General features: G+C 49.1%; 8 protein-coding genes and 1 non-coding gene across 9 annotated transcripts; 6 read left to right on the plus strand and 3 right to left on the minus strand.

Moving 5' to 3' along the window:
• The first annotated feature begins 796 nt into the window (after positions 1-796).
• On the plus strand, positions 797-2,700 carry BDV37DRAFT_157805 (uncharacterized protein). Its single transcript, XM_032079099.1, has 8 exons — positions 797-1,308; positions 1,362-1,389; positions 1,444-1,615; positions 1,670-1,806; positions 1,864-1,918; positions 1,966-2,031; positions 2,096-2,225; positions 2,309-2,700. The coding sequence occupies exons 1-8, from the start codon at positions 1,150-1,152 to the stop codon at positions 2,663-2,665; spliced, it is 1,104 nt and encodes a 367-aa protein (XP_031946078.1). The 5' UTR covers positions 797-1,149; the 3' UTR covers positions 2,666-2,700.
• A 1,124-nt stretch (positions 2,701-3,824) lies between these two features.
• On the plus strand, positions 3,825-6,133 carry BDV37DRAFT_238267 (putative amino acid permease (Can1)). The gene is made up of 3 exons (XM_032080825.1): positions 3,825-4,224; positions 4,280-4,405; positions 4,462-6,133. Exons 1-3 carry the CDS (start codon positions 3,996-3,998, stop codon positions 5,799-5,801), a joined length of 1,695 nt encoding a protein of 564 aa, XP_031946079.1. The 5' UTR covers positions 3,825-3,995; the 3' UTR covers positions 5,802-6,133.
• Positions 6,134-6,235: 102 nt separating this feature from the next.
• BDV37DRAFT_278768 (putative MFS monocarboxylate transporter) lies at positions 6,236-7,758 on the minus strand (the record flags this gene model as incomplete). The annotated part of the gene is made up of 4 exons (XM_032086148.1): positions 6,236-7,024; positions 7,098-7,358; positions 7,413-7,510; positions 7,566-7,758. 4 exons carry the CDS (start codon positions 7,756-7,758, stop codon positions 6,236-6,238), a joined length of 1,341 nt encoding a protein of 446 aa, XP_031946080.1.
• A 1,665-nt stretch (positions 7,759-9,423) lies between these two features.
• Positions 9,424-10,165, plus strand: BDV37DRAFT_295316 (kinase-like domain-containing protein; the record flags this gene model as incomplete). Its single annotated transcript, XM_032089842.1, has 2 exons — positions 9,424-10,047; positions 10,118-10,165. 2 exons carry the CDS (start codon positions 9,424-9,426, stop codon positions 10,163-10,165), a joined length of 672 nt encoding a protein of 223 aa, XP_031946081.1.
• A 175-nt stretch (positions 10,166-10,340) lies between these two features.
• BDV37DRAFT_157902 (alkylmercury lyase family protein) lies at positions 10,341-11,607 on the minus strand. The gene has a single exon (XM_032079101.1). The coding sequence runs from the start codon at positions 11,466-11,468 to the stop codon at positions 10,791-10,793; it is 678 nt and encodes a 225-aa protein (XP_031946082.1). The 5' UTR covers positions 11,469-11,607; the 3' UTR covers positions 10,341-10,790.
• A 3,608-nt stretch (positions 11,608-15,215) lies between these two features.
• BDV37DRAFT_278771 (uncharacterized protein) lies at positions 15,216-15,967 on the plus strand (the record flags this gene model as incomplete). Its single annotated transcript, XM_032086149.1, has 7 exons — positions 15,216-15,344; positions 15,401-15,418; positions 15,469-15,573; positions 15,629-15,646; positions 15,700-15,804; positions 15,862-15,879; positions 15,938-15,967. The coding sequence occupies 7 exons, from the start codon at positions 15,216-15,218 to the stop codon at positions 15,965-15,967; spliced, it is 423 nt and encodes a 140-aa protein (XP_031946083.1).
• A 1,017-nt stretch (positions 15,968-16,984) lies between these two features.
• BDV37DRAFT_278772 (uncharacterized protein) lies at positions 16,985-17,686 on the minus strand (the record flags this gene model as incomplete). Its single annotated transcript, XM_032086150.1, has 1 exon — positions 16,985-17,686. The coding sequence occupies one exon, from the start codon at positions 17,684-17,686 to the stop codon at positions 16,985-16,987; it is 702 nt and encodes a 233-aa protein (XP_031946084.1).
• A 466-nt stretch (positions 17,687-18,152) lies between these two features.
• Positions 18,153-18,226, plus strand: BDV37DRAFT_t24. The gene has a single exon. It is a non-coding gene; the product is annotated as a tRNA-Ile (tRNA).
• Positions 18,227-18,882: 656 nt separating this feature from the next.
• Positions 18,883-20,951, plus strand: BDV37DRAFT_238272 (MFS transporter). Its single transcript, XM_032080826.1, has 2 exons — positions 18,883-19,611; positions 19,670-20,951. Exons 1-2 carry the CDS (start codon positions 18,999-19,001, stop codon positions 20,860-20,862), a joined length of 1,806 nt encoding a protein of 601 aa, XP_031946085.1. The 5' UTR covers positions 18,883-18,998; the 3' UTR covers positions 20,863-20,951.
• The last annotated feature ends 2 nt before the right edge of the window (positions 20,952-20,953 follow it).

The raw sequence follows: 20,953 nt of genomic DNA on the forward strand, positions 1-20,953 counted from the left end.
TTCGGGGAGAAGGTTTGATCCTTCACATTTCGGCCAGATACAAAGCGATCAACACTACGAAAACGGGTCTGCGGGTTCCAAAATGGCTCACGATATCGACCTCCACTTTTACCCGCTATTCTGCTTGCAGAGCACACACGGCTGGGAGAAACTATCTTGAAACTAAATTCGGAACAAGCTCTGGCAGCGAATCAAAAAGTACTACCCCCCAAAAATGTGGGTCAGGATGTGAGAGTTCTTATATCTGCATCATCTGAAGACAAGGTTGCGACCTGTCACACTGCTCATGAAACTGCGTGAAATAAAACTAATGCGGCATCCGCATCACCCCAGGCCCTTGGCGTATGGGGTAAAACGCGGTGATATGCTCTTTACTACCTCCTGCGTCTCCGTACCAAGAAAATAGGAGGTCCCCAGAAGAACAGGTTCTCCAACGACGTATCTCAGCGGAACGCCGAATGGGGCCGACGAAGCTTTAAAGTTATTCTGGTCTAAAGGCAAATGGTCGTATGTCCTGTCATGCAGGCCGTTGAAGCACCCTTAAAACTTAACTAGCGTACGTATCCCTGTCAGGGGCGCTCGCCACCCCATCCCCCCGGTCTCTTAAAACCCATCAGTAGGGCACTACTTACCGCATGTGTGTCAGGATCGTCGTGAATCCTGGTAGATTCGCCATAATCCCGAAATCCCAGGCAGATCCCGATATCCAGACCAAGTTGACACGGGAGAACAGCCCACTCGAGATCCCTCTCAGGATCCTACCTTGGCGGTTGGGATCCAGTACGACGATCTGGTCCAGGGCGCTGCCTGCGTTTCCCGTACACGAGGACTAGCCTGGCTGATCAACTCGCTCTGGGTCACATTTCCTTCTTTCGATACTTCAACTGCAGCTCCTATCCAGCATTCCTTTGACTAATCCTGGAGGAAATAAACAAAACCTTAACTCCTATTAAGAGGCATCCGCAAACCAACCTGGCCGCCGAGGATCCGTTCTTTAGAAACAGTATATCCACCAGCTCCCCATGACGTGAACCATTGGCCTTCACCTGGACCATGCTTCTTGTTTGTATATGATCCTGGTGTGGGAATTTGAACGACTGAAAGTACCATCCACGGCCCTGCTGCACTCCACCACACGTTGCCTCCACGATGGGCCATGCCACCCCCTTCCAGAAAGAAGCATGGGCGGAATATGGCATAGGCGTAGTCATTATATTCCTCCGTATTTTTGCCCGCTTTAGAGTGGTCGGGGTCAAAAACTGGCAAGGAGATGACTACTTCGCGTTTGTAGTGCTCGCCTTCTGGACTGTAAGCTTTCCCTTTCCCTGAGTCTCACCACAGGCCACTCTAACGGATGCCAGGCAGAATTGACCATGCTGGAACTGATCGGTAGGCGCTTGTCTCTTCTCAAGTTCTAGAAAACTACTCACATATCCTCCCCAGGCCAGTATGGCACCAACATCGGTCTCAGTGATGCCCAAAGGGCTTCGCTGACCCCCGAGCAAATCGAGATTCTTGCCCGTGGTTCCCGATGTCTTCTCGCAGGCTGGACGTGCTATGTGACCCTGATTTGGTCGCTGAAGGCCTGCATGCTATTCTTCTACAACCGCCTCACGTAAAAGCTCCACACAGCCCGCCGAGTCCGCTACCCAACTGACCATATTTCTAGCCTGGGCCTCGTTCAGCAAAAGCTCGTCAAATTCAATGCCGTGCTTTGCGCTTCCACGTACATTGCCGTCATCCTGACCATCTTTCTACACTGTCGGCCGCTGCACAAAAACTGGCAGGTGTATCCAGATCCCGGTCGTAAGGGCCCTCACAGTGTCCGTTAGAGAAACCATCCATTCTAACCACCATGTCCAGTCAACTGCTCTGCCGACTACGTGAACTATATCGTCATTGCAGTGACGAATGTCACGTTCGTGGCCCCTACCCAATACCAGAATCCACGCTAATATAGCACAGGACAGACGCAATTCTCGTGTGCATCCCGATCCCATTATTGATTAAAGTGCGACTCGCATTACGCCGGTAAGCACCCTCATGCAAAAAAAAAAAAAAAACAATAAGCCAGTTCTAATCAGACTATGCATAGAAAGCTGATTATCGGACTCCTCCTGTGCGGCGGTGTCTTCGTCATGATCGCAACGCTGCTGCGCTGTATTCTGTCCCTGCAAAGTATCAACAGCATCAACACCAGTACCATCTGGGCTATTCGCGAAACGGTAGGTCCGCAACCTACACCCCCACATGTTCTTTGCGGGATCTTTTTGGGGATGGACATGGGGCTTCGCTAATCGGTCGTTAGTTCGTGGGCATCATCGCCGTCAACGCCCCCTGCATCAAACCGCTCTTCAGCAGCTCGACCTGGCTCGGGTCCTCCGGGGACCCGTATGCGTCCTCGCGAAAGAAGGGCAGCTACAGTCTGTCGGCGTTCGGCAAGTCGAAGCCGAGTCAGTTGGAGTCGACGCGGAGTACGAAGGTGGGCGGGCGATCCAGCGATGAGTTCATCCTTCGCGGTGGCGGAACGCAGACGGTTGTCAACGATGGGCAGACGGGGCGGTCCGAGAGCCTGTCAGATGAGGAGGCGGGAAGGCACCCGATGGGGGGCATTCAGGTTACCACGATGTATGAGATTCGCAGAGATGGGTCTCAACATGCGTGATTGAGTTTGGATTATCCCTTTACGTAACTTGTGGGCTTTGCGGGTGGCGCGTTGGGCGGTCGGTCTTGGTCATCGTGCGTTTCGGAAGAAAAAAGATGTATGAAAGGTATCATAGAGGCTATACCCTGTACAGTAACTCTCTTTTGACAAATTCTGGAGTTTATATATACGGGGTCCGGGATCAGTGCACGAGTTCTGCGTTGGAATTTGGATAGCACGGAAGTTAATCTGCAAGTACCGATACGGGGTGCAGGAACCAAGATGATGGTTCATATATGATCCATCAGAACTAGGAAAATGAGGCGCCAGCCCCTGATGTTATTTCTTTGACATGACCCGTCGTGGAATGATAATGTCTGATTCAGGGCAACAAAGATGCATCAAGAGTGTCCATTTCCTCGACTCATGTGACTTATCAGCATGTGACTGATAAGAGGTCCTGATCGTTCATACCGCATGGGGACTAGCGTCGGAAACCAGCCGACACTAAGCAACAAAGCGTTCTTTTTCGGCCAGTTTTTGCCATCCGACGGAGGGGCGAAACTGCGAGAAGGCCGTGACTAGCGCCTGCCCTAAGCGACTGCAACTGAAAAGAGGGGGGCAAAAAGGCCGCCATGAGGTCTCCTCCGTCGCCACCCTGAAGTTCCTGTTGGTGTTTGCCATGTTGCCAATTGGAAAGCCCTGCATAAGTTTTAACTCAGTTTTTTTATCTAAACTTGAGGGGGCCCGAGGTCTTGGCACTATAGATACGGTTGAGACCCACCGCGCACACGATGGCCTCGCGGTGATGATTTGGGTTCTCAATCACAATGGATTGAAGATTCGTGAGGTGAGAGGATACTTCAGAAGGCTTCAGCGCATGTCAAGAAGGTGAAGATATCGGCATTGGCTTCCGCTAAGCTCGCCATGTTGCAATGACACCACTGACGAAAGGCCACTTTCCGCTCTCATCGGCTGGCTGTTCGATTTTACATAATGGCTCGGCGTCTCCCAGCCAGTGAAAAGTCTGCCGGTGGATCTCGCTGCGGAGTCTTATTCCAGTTTGACTCAATGAATTTTTCTAGAGCCGGAAAAGAACGAAAAATGAAAATGAAAAAAAAAAAAAAAAAAAAAAAAAAAAAAAAAAAAAGAAAAGAAAAGAAAAGAAAAATCCCAACCGTATGACTACGTAGTAATCTGTTCGGAAAAGCTTTTTCCTTCTTTGACACCGATCATCGAACTCGTATCGAACTCGTGCATGCACGTAACCGCGTCCCAATCCTCTCCCTCTCTCTTTCCCCCTCACGAGTCACCTTTCCCTGTCCAATATACAACATAATATTCGGCCGGGATGGCCATTGACGAGGTCACCCCTGCGCCGCAGGTGACGGAAACCGCTGCTGGAAACGACGGTGATAAGATTAGCATCAAGCAGAGCACGAACCCTCTGAAGAAGTTTGGCAAGAAGAAGGATGGCAATGGAAATGAAGATGTGGAGAAGGATGGAATTGGAGGGGATACGCCGCCGCATGACTTGCAGCGCAGGCTGAAGAGCAGACATTTGCAGATGATTGCTATCGGTCAGTCAGGATCTGATATACAGAGTGATCGGAACTGGGTTTAACCATGACACAGGTGGTACAATTGGAACGGGTTTGTTCATCAGTAGTGGAACAGCCATCGCACACTCTGGCCCGGCGGGTGCCCTCATCGCCTATATCTTCGTTGGTTCGATTGTGTTCTCGGTCATGTCCTCACTAGGTAAGATACTGGTGGTCCTGAGATCAGATAACGTGCGGGGTACTAATCCATGGCAGGTGAGGTCGCAACGTATCTTCCCATCTCCGGTTCTTTCACCTCCTACACCGCACGACTCGTCGATCCCAGTCTGGGATGCGCCATGGGTTGGATTTATTGGTTTAACTGGGCTTCGACATACGCTGTGGAACTGACTGCCACCGGTCTGATTGTTCAGTATTGGGACGATAAACTGTCGGTAGCCATCTTCATCGCCATCTTCTGGGTAGTGATCACCCTTCTCAATTTCCTCCCCGTTGGTTTCTATGGAGAAATCGAGTTCTGGTTTTCGATGATCAAAGTGCTCACCGTCCTGGGATTCATGATCTTCGCTATCTGCATTGACGCTGGCGTTGGAAAGCAGGGCTACCTTGGATTCCACACGTGGAAGGAGCCCGGAGCATTTGCTCCCTATTTGATCGACGCGTCCAATCCGGTGTCCAAGTTCGTCGGTTTCTGGGCCGTGCTTGTGCAGGCCGGTTTCTCCTACCAAGGTACCGAGCTGGTTGGTGTCGCCGCTGGTGAGACAGAGAATCCGGAGAAGACCGTGCCCTCGGCTATCCGCAAGACCTTCATCCGTATTCTCGTCTTCTTTGTCCTGACCATCTTCTTCATGGGCTTGCTGGTCCCCTACGACAACCCCAACCTGATCACCGACTCCAGCGACGCCTCCGCCTCCCCTATGGTCATCGCCGCGAAGCTCGCCGGCGTAAAGGTCCTGCCCAGTCTGATCAACGCCGTCCTCCTGACCGTGGTCCTCTCGGCTGCCAACTCCAACGTCTACAGTGGCAGTCGTGTGCTCCTCGGCCTGGCTCAGGAAAAGTTTGCGCCCCCAATCTTCGGCTGGGTCAGTCACCGTGGTGTGCCCTATATTAGCGTCGCCTTCACGGCCGCCTTCGGACTTCTCGGGTTCATGAACGTCTCTGAATCCGGTGGAAAGGTCTTCAACTGGCTGGTCAACATCTCCAGTGTGGCTGGATTCATCTGCTGGACGTCCATCAGTCTGAGTCACCTGGCTTTCATGCGTGCCCTGAAGGCGCGCGACATCTCCCGTGACACCCTACCCTACAAGGCCGCCCTCCAACCCTACCTGACATGGTACGGACTCTTCTTCAGTGTCCTGATCATCATGACCCAAGGATTCACGGCCTGGATTCCTACCTTCAATGTCTCGGATTTCTTCGTCGCCTACATCTGCGTGATCATCTTCGTGGTGCTGTACCTGGGCCACAAGATTTTCTACCGCACCCATTTCGTGCACCCGCTCGAAGCAGACTTGCAAACGGGCCGCCTCCAGAACTACTCCTGGGAAACGGCGAGGCCGAAGACCTGGCAGGAGCGGCTTCGCGAGAGTCTTTAAATTAAGTATAATACCCGTGCTCTGCGGTGTAATTCCAACATCAAGGGGGCTTGGCATGGCAGCTGTGCGTGCATAGAGGCAGCTGCTGCGCTCTGGGCGCTCCGCCCGGAGCAGGCATTCGTGGAAGAAGCGTCTTTTAACATTCCCGTTTACATATAGCAACAGTGGAGTTTTGGGTGTTTTGGGTGCATATCTTTTGATGATTGGTATGTGGTCATGCGATCATGTGTATAGTGTTTCTTATATCCATGTATATGATAGACAGGAGATAGTTATTGAATAATCATACAAACAAGCATTGTGCATAAATACATAAGTTGTTTCAAGAGAAATCATGCCCCGCTATAACGCCCACACACCCACCCGGTCTACATACAAAACGCCTACAACCATCTAACAAAGCCAACCGACCGCTATCAGATAGTAAAAAAGTTTCAAATCCACCGCAAAGCCCTCGCCACCACCGACACTCCCCCAAGAAGACCAGTCACACCAGTCAGCACCACCAAGATCCCATACTCCGTCCCATACGCGCCCCACGCTTGGCCCTCCCACAACCTCGTCTTCAACAACGCCTCACTCAACGGCCCACTAATCACATTCCCGATGCCCCGACCCGTCTCCAGAAACGCAAAAACCATGCTCACGTCCGCAGACGGATGGCTCTTCCTGACCTCCGCCGAAGTCGCAGCCCACGACGACGAAAAACTGGCCCCCGTGCACGCGTACACGATCGTAAAGAGATACAGCGGCGCGAGGTGCACGCTCAGCCCCCACAGCAGGAACGTGGAGCACACCCCGCCCACCGTGGAAATGAGGATGCATTTCGTGACGTGGTACCGATCGGCCAGCCATCCGATGAGGATGCAGCCGAAAATGGCTGAGATGTTGAACACGGTGATTGTGGAGGACGCCGCGAGGCCCTTGGCGCCGAGCAGCCCCGCGTAGCTCGGGAGGAAGAGCTGCGGCACGAAGAAGCCCAGCGATTGGACTACGTTGCAGGCTTGGTAGATGAGGTAGGTGCGGTTGCGGTGGAAGCTGAGGTCCAGCTGGTGCAGGTTGGTGGTTGTCCGGGGGAGACGTGGTCGGTGGAACAGCATGAACGGCGCCGCCAGGAGGAAGATTGCTACCGAGCAGATTCGGAGGGTGGTTTGCCAGCCGTAGGCATCCAGGAGGGATTGGAGGATTAGGGGGAAGATTATTCCCGTTAGGCCGGAGCCGCTCTGTGTGGTTGGTTGGGTGTTAGTGTTGGGGTTACTGGATAAAGGGGAAGGGAGGGCTGGGTGGGTGGTTTACCCAGACGATGCCGAAGGCGAGGCTTTTCTTTTTGACGAACCAGTCTGGCATGAAGAGGATCGATGGCGCGTAGGCAAAGCAGCCTGCGGTGCCGTATGCGATGCCTTGGGACAGGATTAGGTGCGTGACGTTTGTGGAGAATGAGCTCAGGGCCAGGGAAAGCGATAACACTACGAATGCTATCGAGGATGCCCATCTTTGCAACCGAGGAAGGGCTATCAAGATGGCCATCACGATGGGGGATAGCAGGTACGCCATGCCCTGTTGCTATTAGCAGGTCGATATATGCCTATGGGACGGGATACTCTAACTGACCATTGCGCAGGTCCCTATCGCAGCTATAGCATGGGACCCTTGGAATGCCGGGTCATTTCGATAGTAGTTTTGAAATACACCGAAACATGCGGCGAATCCTAACGCAGCTCATTGTCAGATGCTATTGTAGCAGGCCAGACATGGTTAACTCACCCCAAACGGTGCCTTCCACCACAAAGCATGCCGCTAGGAAAAGCCAAGCGTGGAGTCCTCCATCTACTGGAGGCAGCTTGGGGTCATGGTATTCGCACTCCAAGTCGAAGGTCTGGGAGGATTCCGTCGGGGATGGAATCCTCGACTCTTTGCAGAGAGCCTGCGGAACCTTTTCAGTATCCATGGCCTCCATTTTGTGACACTACCGATAGAAGAGCAGAACTAGGGGTTACCTCAGATGGGCTGAAACATAGGGCCAACACGGGGTACGATTGTACAAATAGGAGTGTTCTCCATAATGAATTCTCCCCATGTGAATTCGCCTCTGAATATGGGCTGAGCTGTGAAATAAGATAAACAGGTTTATCCCTTGCAGGACCGACCTTTATAAACCAAGTAGTTAGTAAAGTTGTCGATCATTGCGATTCTAATGTCCGAGGAATGCCCCTTTCCTATTCTGCAAGTAATAACTTTCCACCTTGGTGATCTTCGGTATACTTTGGCTCGGAATTCTCACTTACTAATTTTAGGTGGGGAAAACTGCTGCAGGCCCAAGGGTATGGGCCCAGTCTTGAACTACGTCAAAGGCAGCTTATGGGGAACAGAACGCGCGGCCGTATCTGTCGTTGACATGTAAATAGGATGTAGCCCTTTGTCTGATACATACTTGAATTGATATTTGTAATTGAAACAGCATCATCCACGTGAGGAAATAGGACGTCATCTCCCCGGAATGCTGGCCAAAGTACCCAAAAGGAGGTTATGGGAGATCACGCCGCCTGACGCATACCATGGTTGGAGTGCTATTTAACCAATAGATTACACAGGACTTGATCATATAATTTCTACTACAACCAGAATGTAAGGCTGTGTCTGGACTTGGCACCGTAACTATTACTGTTGACAACATCAGACTTCGCCTCGCCATAACCACAAGAGCCTTGTCTTGTGCAAGCTAACGCAAGCGTTTGACTGCTTCGTCACCCTTGTCTGCAGCTAGTTCGAGCCAGGAAAATGACAGACTTAGCTTTTTTATTCATTTTTTGCGTAAATAGAATCTGTTTTCCTTGTCATTCTGATTAACTTGATAGGAATACAACAACGGGGTAGGTGTCTCAGCCTTAAAGTATCTCATCGGCAAGCGAATCTTTTGAGAGTAGCATGACAGAAATTCCAGCTGTGATGGCTGCGTCTTAGCAGACAATTTACTTGCCCTTTGTTGGAAGAGAGAGGAAGAGAGGGAGGGAGAGACTAGAAGAAAAAATTGTTCATCTGTTTGAAATTGCATCATCTAATGTTCTCGTTCGTGGGCTTCTTACGGTAAACCCTAGGAGCAATCAAGCCCTCCTCCTTTACTTCCATCCCTGTCTTATAATCTAGTGGGTCTTTCTATATAATTGTGTCGTCAATGTATTTTGACATTTAGTCGTTAGAATAGTCACACTCATGCTGCTCTGTCATTAGAAAAGAGCTGCTGTTGTGGGGACTGTACGATGCAAAGAAATGCTCAAAAAATAAATTAGGATCAAGTACCAACCGGTAGGGAACAGGACAGAAAGCACACAGCATAATCACAAATACAACTTGTACAACTTTAATCTCGACAATTCAGCAGAAAAAGGCCTACTGAGTTATCTAATGTATGGAACTACTGGTTCAACAATACAGTATGTCTCGAAAATGAACCTATACTCTTAGATTGTTTCCCGAACCTTAATGAGGAACACTAGTACATTTTCGGGGGTTTTCCGGAGTACCTATCCTGACAACATAAGTGTTAGATCAGCCAAGCCCTTGTTGGTGCTTGTTGACCTATCTGCTCCTGCCGCCTTGAAATAGAACTTCCAACAGGATAACAATGCCTCCCATAAACGCACCCTTAGCGGACATTGATCCCTCCAGAATTAAGATTATTAGGGAGATTGCGCAATCTGACGCGTCTTCAATATTCGAGGTAGATCTGGATGGACAAAAGTATGCATTGAAACTCTTCCACAACGACGGCGACCCTGGATATACCGAGAAAGGTCGTGATCTAAACCGATTTCGCTGTGAATCCAAGGCATACGAGAAGCTCTTTACTTCTGGTGTCTGTGAACGCCGCTTCGTTCCAAACTTCTACGGCTACATCAATGAAATGGATCTGGATGCATTCCATCCTACTCTCCAAGGTTTCGCCAAAGACAAGTTAAAGCCGAGTGCAATATTGCTAGAATATCTCCCAGATACAGAGAGCTTAAACTGCGTGAACTACTCAGATACGCTGTATTCCCAGGCAATCGAGGGTATGAAGGAGATACACAGTGCCGGTGTTCACCACCGGGACATCTACCCCAAAAACATTCTCATTGTTCATGGAAACCCCGATAGACTGGTCTGGATTGACTTTGATGTTGCAACGACCTTCACCAACTTTGGATCTGAACAGAAGGCGCTCTGTGACCACGAAATTGCGCTTGTAAAGGGGCTTGGGGATGCACTAGTAAGGGCTCCTTTGTTATCTATAACGATATAACTATAGGAGGTATCTAGTGTACTGACGACGAGTACAGAAAGATGACCAGGATAATGGACTCCCTCCGAATACAAAGTTTTATTGAGAGTTTTATAGGATTTTCTTGATTCTGACAATATTTGATGGCGTTTATGCGGTATTGTACAGTTGGAGTCGAAAACAGATTTCCCTTTGTTCACTTACGGATTGTTTCTCGGGCTGTATCAGATACCGCCATAGTCTGTATTCGGGTGGTTTACGAGCAATCTCTGCTTAGTGGTATTGTACTGAATTATATCGTCAAATAAGTCGATGTAGAAATACTGTGTGCTTGTTTAGTATCTTGCAGAATATTCTAGATAAGGTCCTAAGCATGAGGAGAGTCAAATCTTGCTCTGTGTCCTTCACCATACCTCGATTATTTGATTTAGCCCTCCCACTCGATCTGGTAGTGGACACAATCTGGAAGTTGTTCATCCCATGTACCTCCATCGGCACACTCAGCCCTTGGATCGAAACATAATTGGCCGGACGGGTGTGTAGAAGGAAGGGCGAACGTTCCACAACTATGGCTTCAAGACCCGGTGAAGGGCGGATTACAGTATTTACGGTCATCATCAAAGATCCCTCGACCGCGCGAACAAATACATGGCAGGGCAGGAGACGCATGATTTTCATGAGCAATAGTTACGTTATGAAGGCAGCATACTGTCCTCATTATGATATGGCGCTCAAAAGCGCTCTGCGTCGTCCCCTATCGCCCAAATTGGACCCGTTAGGTTATGACGGCGAAACATCTCCACCGCGTCGCGCGATGACCACTTCGTCCAGTCCGCATCGGCATGGCGTCCGTACCATTCAGTAGCAAATTTCCAGATTTGCTCAATTGGCCGCACATCCCCTTTAGGTATGCCCCTAGTGGAACACCATTCGTCCACCTCCGCTTCGTTGCGGAACAGTAACATGACCGAGCACGTGTATATAACGTTGTCCCAGGCGTTACGCATTGGGATTGGAAAGTGTATAACATAATCTTTGTCTAATAGCTCTCCATTCTTGGTAGTGATAGATACTTCGTCCCCAATAGCACCAAGTCTCGTCGTGAGGGTAGCGGTGCAGCCAATGAGCTGCATCACCCCGAGCGAGCACCAAGCGCAGTTGCCCCACCATTTGCGCTCGCCCGAGGAAACAATACAGGTTGTAGGTGCTGCTGAGAACGGGTGAGCAACCCAGACCTCGTCAGAATGTGGGTGGAGCACAACGCCGTGGTATTCTGCCAACGCTTGCAGTCCCTGCCGCGCCGTCAATTCACTGCATTGGAAACGGGTGGCGATCTCGCTGATAGTCGGAGGGCGCTGGTTCGTAAGAAACGAGGAGATAATGGCTTCGTGCAGACTTGAATTGTTCATGATGACATAGGAATTGCTGTTTTCAATGTTGTAAGGGATTAATAATCTTTTATGTTTCGTGTTTGTCTGGATATAGTGCTCTGTGAACGAAAGCTTAAGAAAGCACTGACGCCGCTTTGTCCTTTTTATATAGTACTCGGACATAATAATTCCCGGTTTGCAAGACAAGACGCGTCATATCAATGGACTGCCAATCACACCGTACACTTAGGTGGGGCTACTCACCAAAAGGCGTGAATAATATGTTTCCATAGTAAGAAAAAGTGCTAAGTTTTCTAATAGAATGGCAGCTTTTCTAGAAGACAATCACAAAGAGTTTCAAGCATCGGAGATGTGACAAGACATCATCGCCCAACATGAACTGGTGGAGCTCTAGCGCTATAAAAATGCTCCCAGTTTGGCGCATGTAATGAACTGCTTATCGGCTACACTCGGCTCCTAAGCTATATGGGGTTATTTTTCTCATAACTGTTTATCACAGACGAGTTGAATTTTTGATATTTTGAGTCTTGGTGCCATACAAGATGATGGTTTTGTTAATACTTAACATTAATCCTATTTGGCATGAGAAGGTGAAAGTGTCTCGAGCAAAGATGAATCGCTGACTCAGTTATTAGATTATGAGTGCCATACATACAAAATTACATAACCAGACCTTATTCCGGACCTAACTATCAATCATAGAGGATCTTGGTATTCTCCACATCAAGAGTAAAGTGGACAATCAGAGTGCAAGTGGTTGCACCAAATGCGAGATATACGCAGCCAACCTTCTTCTCCAAACAGCCGGTATACCGACTAAATTGATGAAAAAGGGGGTTCGCGTCTATCGGGGGTAGTGTAAGCCCGATGACACTGTGTGGCAAGGCATGCGCAAGCACAGGGGCCCTGCCACGGAGACCAAAAATAAGATTAATCAATGTTGTGTTCCTATGGAACACTTTCAGAGATTAAACTGAAAAGAACAGATACTACACTTGATCTAAGCCAAAAGGCAAAGAGAGCTGGAAAAGAAAAGAAAAAAAATTCTAAAGGGCGGAGGGTCAACGCTGTATTTAAAGCAGTTCTTGAATGGCCCGTGCGCCACTAGTGGTAAGCGACCCGATTTCAACCAATCATATGCCAGTCAGTCGTGCTGCGGGAGGCTTACTGGATCGGGATATCACACTTGGTGCCTACGGCATCAATTTGCATGGGCCAAAGTGACGATGGACCGTATTCCCAGTATCCTAGAGATGAGACTTACGATTATCTATGCGTTAAATATCCGGTGTCCTCATTGTGGGCTGGCCACTAGTCACTCAGCGAAGACGTGCTAAAACGGAATTCAAGCAAGAGGTCTTCAACGCCTACATATGTCGTGTCGAAGACGCTACGATCGTAAAGGTCATGTTCTAGTCGACATATATACTCTTTTAACGAACTGACATCCATACCTTAAGGAGTGAAAGATAGTGGCGACAGATAATCCCTCAAAATTTAATTTAATCCCGAAGGCCTTCATGCGCTCCTCGACGTCAAGCAGAGCAACTGGCCAACTAGTTAGTTGTTCTTTCTTTAGTGAAGATATAGAGCTTTTAGATCTACGCTTTCCAGGTTTGGGATACTGCATTGCGAATAATACGTATGTGTATATTTTGATGTCTCCATAGTTTACAACCCTTTATGTTCATATACGTGTTCTTTGTATCTATGGAGTCGTGTCACATAGGCTATATGTCAGGCCGAGTTGGTTTCTCTGAGCCTTTTTAGTAAAGAAAAGTATAGGCTGTGAAACAAGAGGCTTGTGGCTATATAATTGCTGCTATGTTGATGATTCACTTCTGCACTCTTGCGACAATATAACCATACTAGAAAAGACTGTTCAATATGACGAGCAGGCCGTATGGTTATACATTGTCCATCTCCGAGCACAGCGCCCCAGATGACATGTGGTTCACAACGTATGCCAGGCAGTGATACAACATTATCATCAACATCCAGAGCAGAGAGCCTACGGAGTCTACTTTCTTCATGAGTCTAGCCATTTCTACCAATGACACCCGGAAGGAAGTTCTATAAAAAGCGCACTGAGCTCTCATAGATCATCGCACCGAGAAAACTCTACTTCAGTGCTAGGACAACTCAGCCCAAACTAAAAAGTAATGATCGAGGCCGCCCGACATGCATACGGCTACATGCCGAGGATTTCCGGCTCCGATATTAATCGAGCTCTTATGGACAAAGTACCAAAAGCGGGAAACAGGGGTTTAAGCCAATATAAGGCCTGTAGATCAACAGGAGTAAAACCATAACTTGCATATTCTCCACTAAATTTACAAACGGCCCGGTTGTCATCGGACTTCTCATGAACTTCTAGACTTTTCTTCTCCGCTGCTTGTTCTAGACTGAGAACGCATGATCAACCAAAATGACATGCATCTGAAAACTCTAACATCCACCATGCAGGTCCTGATATGTCCAGTATCTTTTAATAACCACATCCCGAGGGATCAATTTAAGGCCGCTTCATTAGCTCCCAATGTATCCTAAGGTTACCTCATATAAAATGTGTAAATCGTAGAATTTCTGACCCTTGTCCCTCGAAAACTTAATATTGAAAATGATCAAGAGAAGCCTTACCCGGCTCTACCCGCAATTCGAGAACTCTTCAAGGATCAGAGTACTTACATACGCTACCGTCCAAAGGATCATAACACATGCAAGGATATGCATCCGCCACCTGCAGTGCTACTGTGATATCATAACATAAGAGCTATGCATGAATTGGCCACAATTGTGCTTTTCTCAACTGGTACTAGACTCCTGCCAAGGAATAATGCAAATCATAACCACTTCTTCATGCTATGAGGCGAAGTCTAGAACGACGTCACTTGTAGAGAAAACTCTGTTATAGTGCGCTGTACTCCCTGAACCAGGATCAACATGCAATAATCAACGCACTGTGTCCCTGGGGTATGACGGTCTCTAAGCACGTTCGCTGACGCTCCGGTCTCATTGATCCTCAGCAGCATCGCCTTGAGAATTTTATGTAATGGTCACACGAGATTCGAAATCACCCCATGCATAGCAATTTATATTGCTTCTTGCACGCCACAAACTCAACATTCCATCTCGTAAAGCTATACTACTCTCCATTTGCATGAGGCATCAGATGCGATGCAAAGCAACATGCCATTGCAGTTCCATTTTCGCCAAGTAGTTCTAGGCCCCTTGCATGCCATTCTGATGAAGGAATCTGCCACTGCAACGATATCAGTTATCGCCACTGACACTGACAGAATATGCTATCTTCGTATTACCGATCACTGGCATGTTCTTCCTTTCATTGACGATCAATTAAGTATTGGTCAATGCTGTAATCGTAGACACCTCTCAACTTATCCAGCGTAGTAAGAACGTTTTTTAGCTCCACTAGGCGCCAGACAGCGCACGGCCCGAAGCCACAAGTCTGATCACTAGCAATCCTTGGTATTCTAGGTCTTCTTGTCAGGGGTACAAGAGTTACTATTTCTAAAGCTTCCGGGGTGTATCCACCAGGATACGATCCGGAAAGCAAGGGGTAGCCGGGAGAGTCTGACCACCACAGTTGAATTATCAATTCTGGGGTATAAGTACTGGGCCAATTCATCTTGAATTCAGGAATAATCCATCAACAGCATTCTCACACCTGAATACAAAATCATTTCTCATACAACCATCTCAATCCTTCGTCTGAACACTTCATTGTTCCACTCATCCGCCAAAATGCACCGTGTCTCTGCTATCTTCATGACTTGCCTTCTTCTGGCTACCGCTGCCCCTACCGCTCCTGAGAACAGCAATGCTTGTCTCTCTATGTGTTTGCAGGAGAAGCCTGCTTGTGCTAGTGATGAAGTAAGCCATTCTATATTTTTTTTTGACACAACGCGCAATTACTAACTCCGCTCTAGCGACCAACTGGCTCTGAGGTATATCCCCTTTGCTCATAGATGAGAGTATCATAATAATGAGTGTTCAGGGCTGCTGGGGTTGCTGCCAGAAAATCGAAGCAGCTGTCCCTGTCCAGAGGGATACATGTCTCTCCATGTGTCAACTAGAGAAGCCTGTTTGTGCTAGCGACGAGGTGCGTCATTGTATATTACTTTTTTCGAGAATGAACGCTGACTGACCTTGTTTAGCAACCAACCGGCTACGAGGTATGTCTCTTTCATTTAGGGCCAGTGTAACGATATTAACGATGTCTGCTTAGGGCTGCTGGGGCTGCTGCCAGAAAGTCGAGCCAGCTGCCCCTGTCAAGAAGGACATGTGTCTCTCCATGTGTCTGACGGAGAAGCCTGCTTGTGCCAGCGATGAAGTAAGCTACTCCGTATTTTCTTTCCGTGATCGCAATTGCTGACTGACTCCGTTCTAGCACCCAACTGGCTCTGAGGTACGTCTTCTTTACTTAGCGTAGGTGAGGGTAGTCATATTAACAGGGCATCGATTAGGGCTGCTGGGGCTGCTGCCAGAAAATCTGAACGGCAAACAACCAAGGACGACTGACCTAGGCGTCGTCACATCAAAAGTACTAATCTTCTGTCTGGATTTCTGTTCAAAAGCAAAAGCAAAAACTGTCTTCTCTCCCATTCCTGTCTCTTACTGTATATTGCAACGTCGACACTGCTGATGTACGTACTAATGATGTCATTCCTTTCATGTGTGGATGGGATTAATACGATTCAATTCGTCTGTCTTTACTCTGGATGTTGATCTTATGTTATACTCGTGGTGAGCTGACATCACTTGGTATTACCGACTCTGTCTGCACCACCATCCCATCTCAGAACTCCAAAACAACTCCAATCCCAGTGCGCCGTTTGCTCTACCCCAAAAAACAATGCAAGGCTTATGAATCAGCTCATAGTAGCCAATGTCTATTCGATGCCCATGTTCGCTCACCATGCAAGGCTGGCGCTTAGGGCGCGTTCACGCTGCGGTGGCTTGGCGCTTGCCATATGGATGAGTATCAGCCAGTAGAAGATAGCCCCGCCGTAGAACTCATTATAATAAGCAAGGCTGTGCAGTGAATTGACAGACATGTTACCGATAGGGTGCCCCGTAAGATACTTCTCAGAAAGGGCTTATCGCCAGCGCAGCTCCTGTTAGTTCCACCCCTTGCATTCATCCGTGTGGCTGCATACCATACACATACTGGCCGACCTAACCATCTACTTCAGTAAATAGTGAGAGAGAGAATGTTGAAACTGGGTGATCAAGAGCATATGATGCTGGTACAGATTACTTAGGACGCAGAAACTATACGGCTTATTGTGACGACGAGATACTATGAGGTGAAGGCATCAGTTACTCCCATGTGTAGTACTAGAACTGAAACACTCGTATAACAAGCAATTTATTCCCTGTTCTCGACAACGCTGAAATGAAAACCCCCACGGCCCATCACATCACTTAGTCAACGTCGAATCCCAAGATCGTGTTCGCAAGACGTGCAGCCGCTTGTTGCCCCGGGGAGCCGGAAATAGGAGCATCGAACTTCAAGCAACCCATAGCACGTTTGCCTCGATCGGATAAATCGTCCAGAGTGCCTCAGTGCTTGTGCTGGCTCTCGCCGATACCGCCAGGGAAATCAGGGGGGCCCTTTGGAGAAATTTATTCCGCTGGTGTCTCAGGTAGTAACTATTGACCTCGCACAGTGGGGCAGCTGGGATATACAACACGCTAGAGTCACCGGGAAACCCTGTCGTGGAAGGGTTTGCAGATACACAATCGCGAATACGTTGCTTCCATGCAAGAGCCTCCCCAGGGGACACGATTCCCCGAACAATGATCGTACCCCGTTCCTTCAGAGCTTGCTTGGCATGGTCCGGAAGATTGCCATTGTTGGATTTGATCGCGGAGAACTCGATTTCTGGGATCATATGAGAATCCCACTGCGCTAGTTTGTCGACTGCTACTCGTTCTAACAGCCGGTGCCATCCATCCAAGATGGCATCCCCGTTTCCTCGCGAGATATCTTGTTTCAGGCGTAGAAGTCGTGCGGGAAGGTCAATGGACTGGTTGGATAGAGAGGCGAAAGCCGAGGCAATGGAGCCTTCTGCTCTATTTGAAGGTTGTTCAGTCAAGTCAGTCATGTTTGCCATGATTTGGCATCGATGCTGAGTGCTGGAAGGTTGCACGACCTTGGATAATGAATAGAGGCTGGTGAAGGCCCGAACGGGGGTTTTGACAAAGGTCATGGTGGCCAGTTAAACGAAAGCAGGAATATTCACACAAAGGTGGTCTCCCCGGAAATTACCAGGCACTAGACGGTTATATTTCATGTAGTAAGCCTCCAGGAAATTCCTCATCGTAAGATTGCATGGAAATTTTTCATGATTGACTGGAAACGACTGGTTTACAGAATATAGAAAAGCTCTCTAACCACATCCACCACTAGATTTTATACGGGCCAAGATTACATCAGGAGGAATGCTGGACCTTGTGAATGCAAACGCTATATAAATTACGTATAGAGGTGTATAAATATTAAAATAATGAATCTGGCACTGGGAGCCATTGGCGCTTGTCATGGATATTGAAGGGATTGAATGCGGAAACTCCAAGGTCTCCGCTCACAGAACTTTGGTTGGCAACATTAATGAGTGGGGCGCACCAACTTCGGAACTAACTAGTATCAATTACGGGACCAAACTATCAACAAGTGGTCCCATAGCTCAGTCGGTTAGAGCGCTGTGCTAATAACGCAGATGTCGAGAGTTCGAGCCTCTCTGGGATCATCTTCTTTTTTACTTCTTTTACCTCTATTTGCATACATTTTTGCGCGCATCGTTTTGTATCTTTCTGGCAAATGTAGCCAAAACTAATCCTCCCTTGGCCTAAAAGCACGGCATAATCTGTCCTCGACGTGGGAGAACAGAATATATATCTCCCGGAAGACCGTGGCAGTTGCCAGTATTCCCAAAATATGTACAAGTCTCGGTATGGCTTGCACTGTACCTGGTTGCTACCACTATATATATATATTCTCTTTGATCACGAAAATGATCATGGAAACGCGACAGTGGAGTGGTCACCTGCTAACACATTCCCAGTAACATTCTATCTTCATTTTAGCTTATTTAAGCATATGCCATATATGTCCCAGCCCCAGTAATCGTTCCAGAACCGCAGTCAACTGTCTAGGAACACGATACTGCATCTAATCCCGTAGCCGAACCTCGGCACTGACTTGAACGGGATCAAGCAATTCGGCTTGCCGAAGTACAAGCCGAGTCGACGGTAGTGGACCAAAGCGGGCTGCAGGATGACCCAAGTGGAGCGACCACCCGATGTATACAGCTTTCTAAGCCAATAGTGTTGCAATTCACCAGACTATTCTTTTAGCATCTGATCTGTAGATGTTATCATCTCTCAGATTTTGATCTCATGGTGTCAGCAACGGTGTTGTGTATATAAACAGTTCATTTTCGATCTATGTCCACCTTGCTTACTTTTTTTCACTACACAGTATGAATAATAGTACAACTGTTTCCACACAAGCCCCTTTGAATGACCTCCGAAGACTATATCCATGAAACCCCTCGGCCCCAGGGAATTCCTTATTGGCGTCTACTCACCGACCAAGGCGTTGTCACGCCCGAAATAACCGACCACCCCTATAGGGGCTCCGGCACAGATGATGACCCTTACATTGTGGAATGGATCCCTAATGATCCCCGTAACCCGATGTTGCTTAACAAGTCCCTGAAATGGGCTTACACTATCACTGTTGCTTTCGCCACATTCGGCGTCTCGCTTTCCTCCTCCGCGTATGCAGGAAGCATCCAGGAAATCATCAAAGATTTCGGTATCAGCGAGGAAGTAGCGACACTGGGCGTGTCACTGTTCGTCCTAGGCTTTGCAGTTGGCCCATTAGTATGGGCGCCCCTGAGTGAGCTGATCGGTCGCCAGATCGTTTTTCTCATCTCATATGGCGCTCTCGCATTCTTCTGCGCTGGCGCCGCCGGTGCACAAAATAGCTGGACGTTGATCATTCTGCGCTTCTTCGCTGGCTCGTTCGGATCCTCGCCATTAACAAACGCCGGAGGCGTCATCGCCGATATCTTCCCGGCAGAAGAACGAGGTCTAGCAACAAGCCTATTCGCCGGCGCACCGTTCCTAGGTATGTACCTACACCACCGCACACCGTTGTCAACTCCAGCTAACAAAAAAAACCAAAGGTCCAACCCTAGGCCCCGTAATCGGCGGCTTCCTCGGCGAAAACGCCGGCTGGCGCTGGGTACAAGGCTTCCTCGCAACCTTCACCGGCCTGATCTGGATCGTGGAATCGCTCCTCGTCCCCGAAACCTACGCTCCGCTACTTCTCCGCAAGCGCGCTGCCCGCCTCACAGCGCTCACCGGCAAAGTCCACCGGAGCAAACTCGAGCTTGAACGCGGCAAAGTAACCATGACGAGCGCCTTTGGCACCGCCCTCCTCCGCCCCTGGATCCTCCTCTTCGCCGAGCCCATCGTCCTCCTCCTCTCAACCTACATGGCCATCATCTACGGCACCCTGTACATGCTCTTCGACGCCTTCCCCATCGTCTTCCAACAGCTCCGCGGCTGGTCCGAGGGCGTCGGCTCGCTCCCCTTCCTCGGCGTCATGATCGGCATGATGCTCGCCGTCGCCCTAAACATGCACGACAACAACCGCTACGTCGCAATCCACAAAGCCCACCACGGCTTCGCGCCCCCTGAAGCCCGCCTCCCCCCGACCATGCTCGGCAGCCTCGCCATCCCCATCGGCCTCTTCTGGTTCGCCTGGACGAACGCACCCCCCGTCCACTGGATCGTCAGCATCATCGCCGCCGCCCCCTTCGGCTTCGGCATGGTTCTCGTCTTCCTCAACATCATGTCCTACCTCATCGACGCCTACACCATCTACGCTGCCAGCGTGCTCGCCGCAAACTCCATCATCAGATCCTGTTTCGGCGCTGGCTTCCCCCTCTTCACCTCCTACATGTATCGCAATCTGGGCGTCCATTGGGCGTCCTGTATCCCGGCCTTCTTGGCCCTGGCTTGTGTGCCTTTTCCGTTTGTTTTCTATAAGTATGGTGCGGTTATACGCAGGAAGTGTAAATACGCTGCCGAGGCGGATGACTTTGTGAGGCGGTTGGCGGAGAAGACAGTCTCTCCGGAGGAGGAGAAGGTTGTTGATGAGGAGGTTCGGGAGGGGAGTGCGGATGAGGGACAGGACTTGGAGAGGGTGGAGTCTGCGGGTAGGAGCTCGCTGTCGACTGTGCATGAGGGGACATCGGGTTATGAGGCTAATCCGTACGACATCGATCGTGTTAATACGAGGAATTCGGCCATTTCGAGACGGTCCAGGTCCAGGTCTGCTAAGGGGAGGAAGAAGGGGTTTTTGGGGTTTTGATGCGGGGTTGAGAGGTTGGTTTTCTATGTAATGTCTAGATATAGGTAACTGTTTATTAAGATTGAGGGTTTATTGTCGGTAGAGGCGCTTT

Source organism: Aspergillus pseudonomiae (genome assembly GCF_009193645.1).
Source record: "Aspergillus pseudonomiae strain CBS 119388 unplaced genomic scaffold BDV37scaffold_5, whole genome shotgun sequence".
NCBI lineage: Eukaryota > Fungi > Ascomycota > Eurotiomycetes > Eurotiales > Aspergillaceae > Aspergillus > Aspergillus pseudonomiae.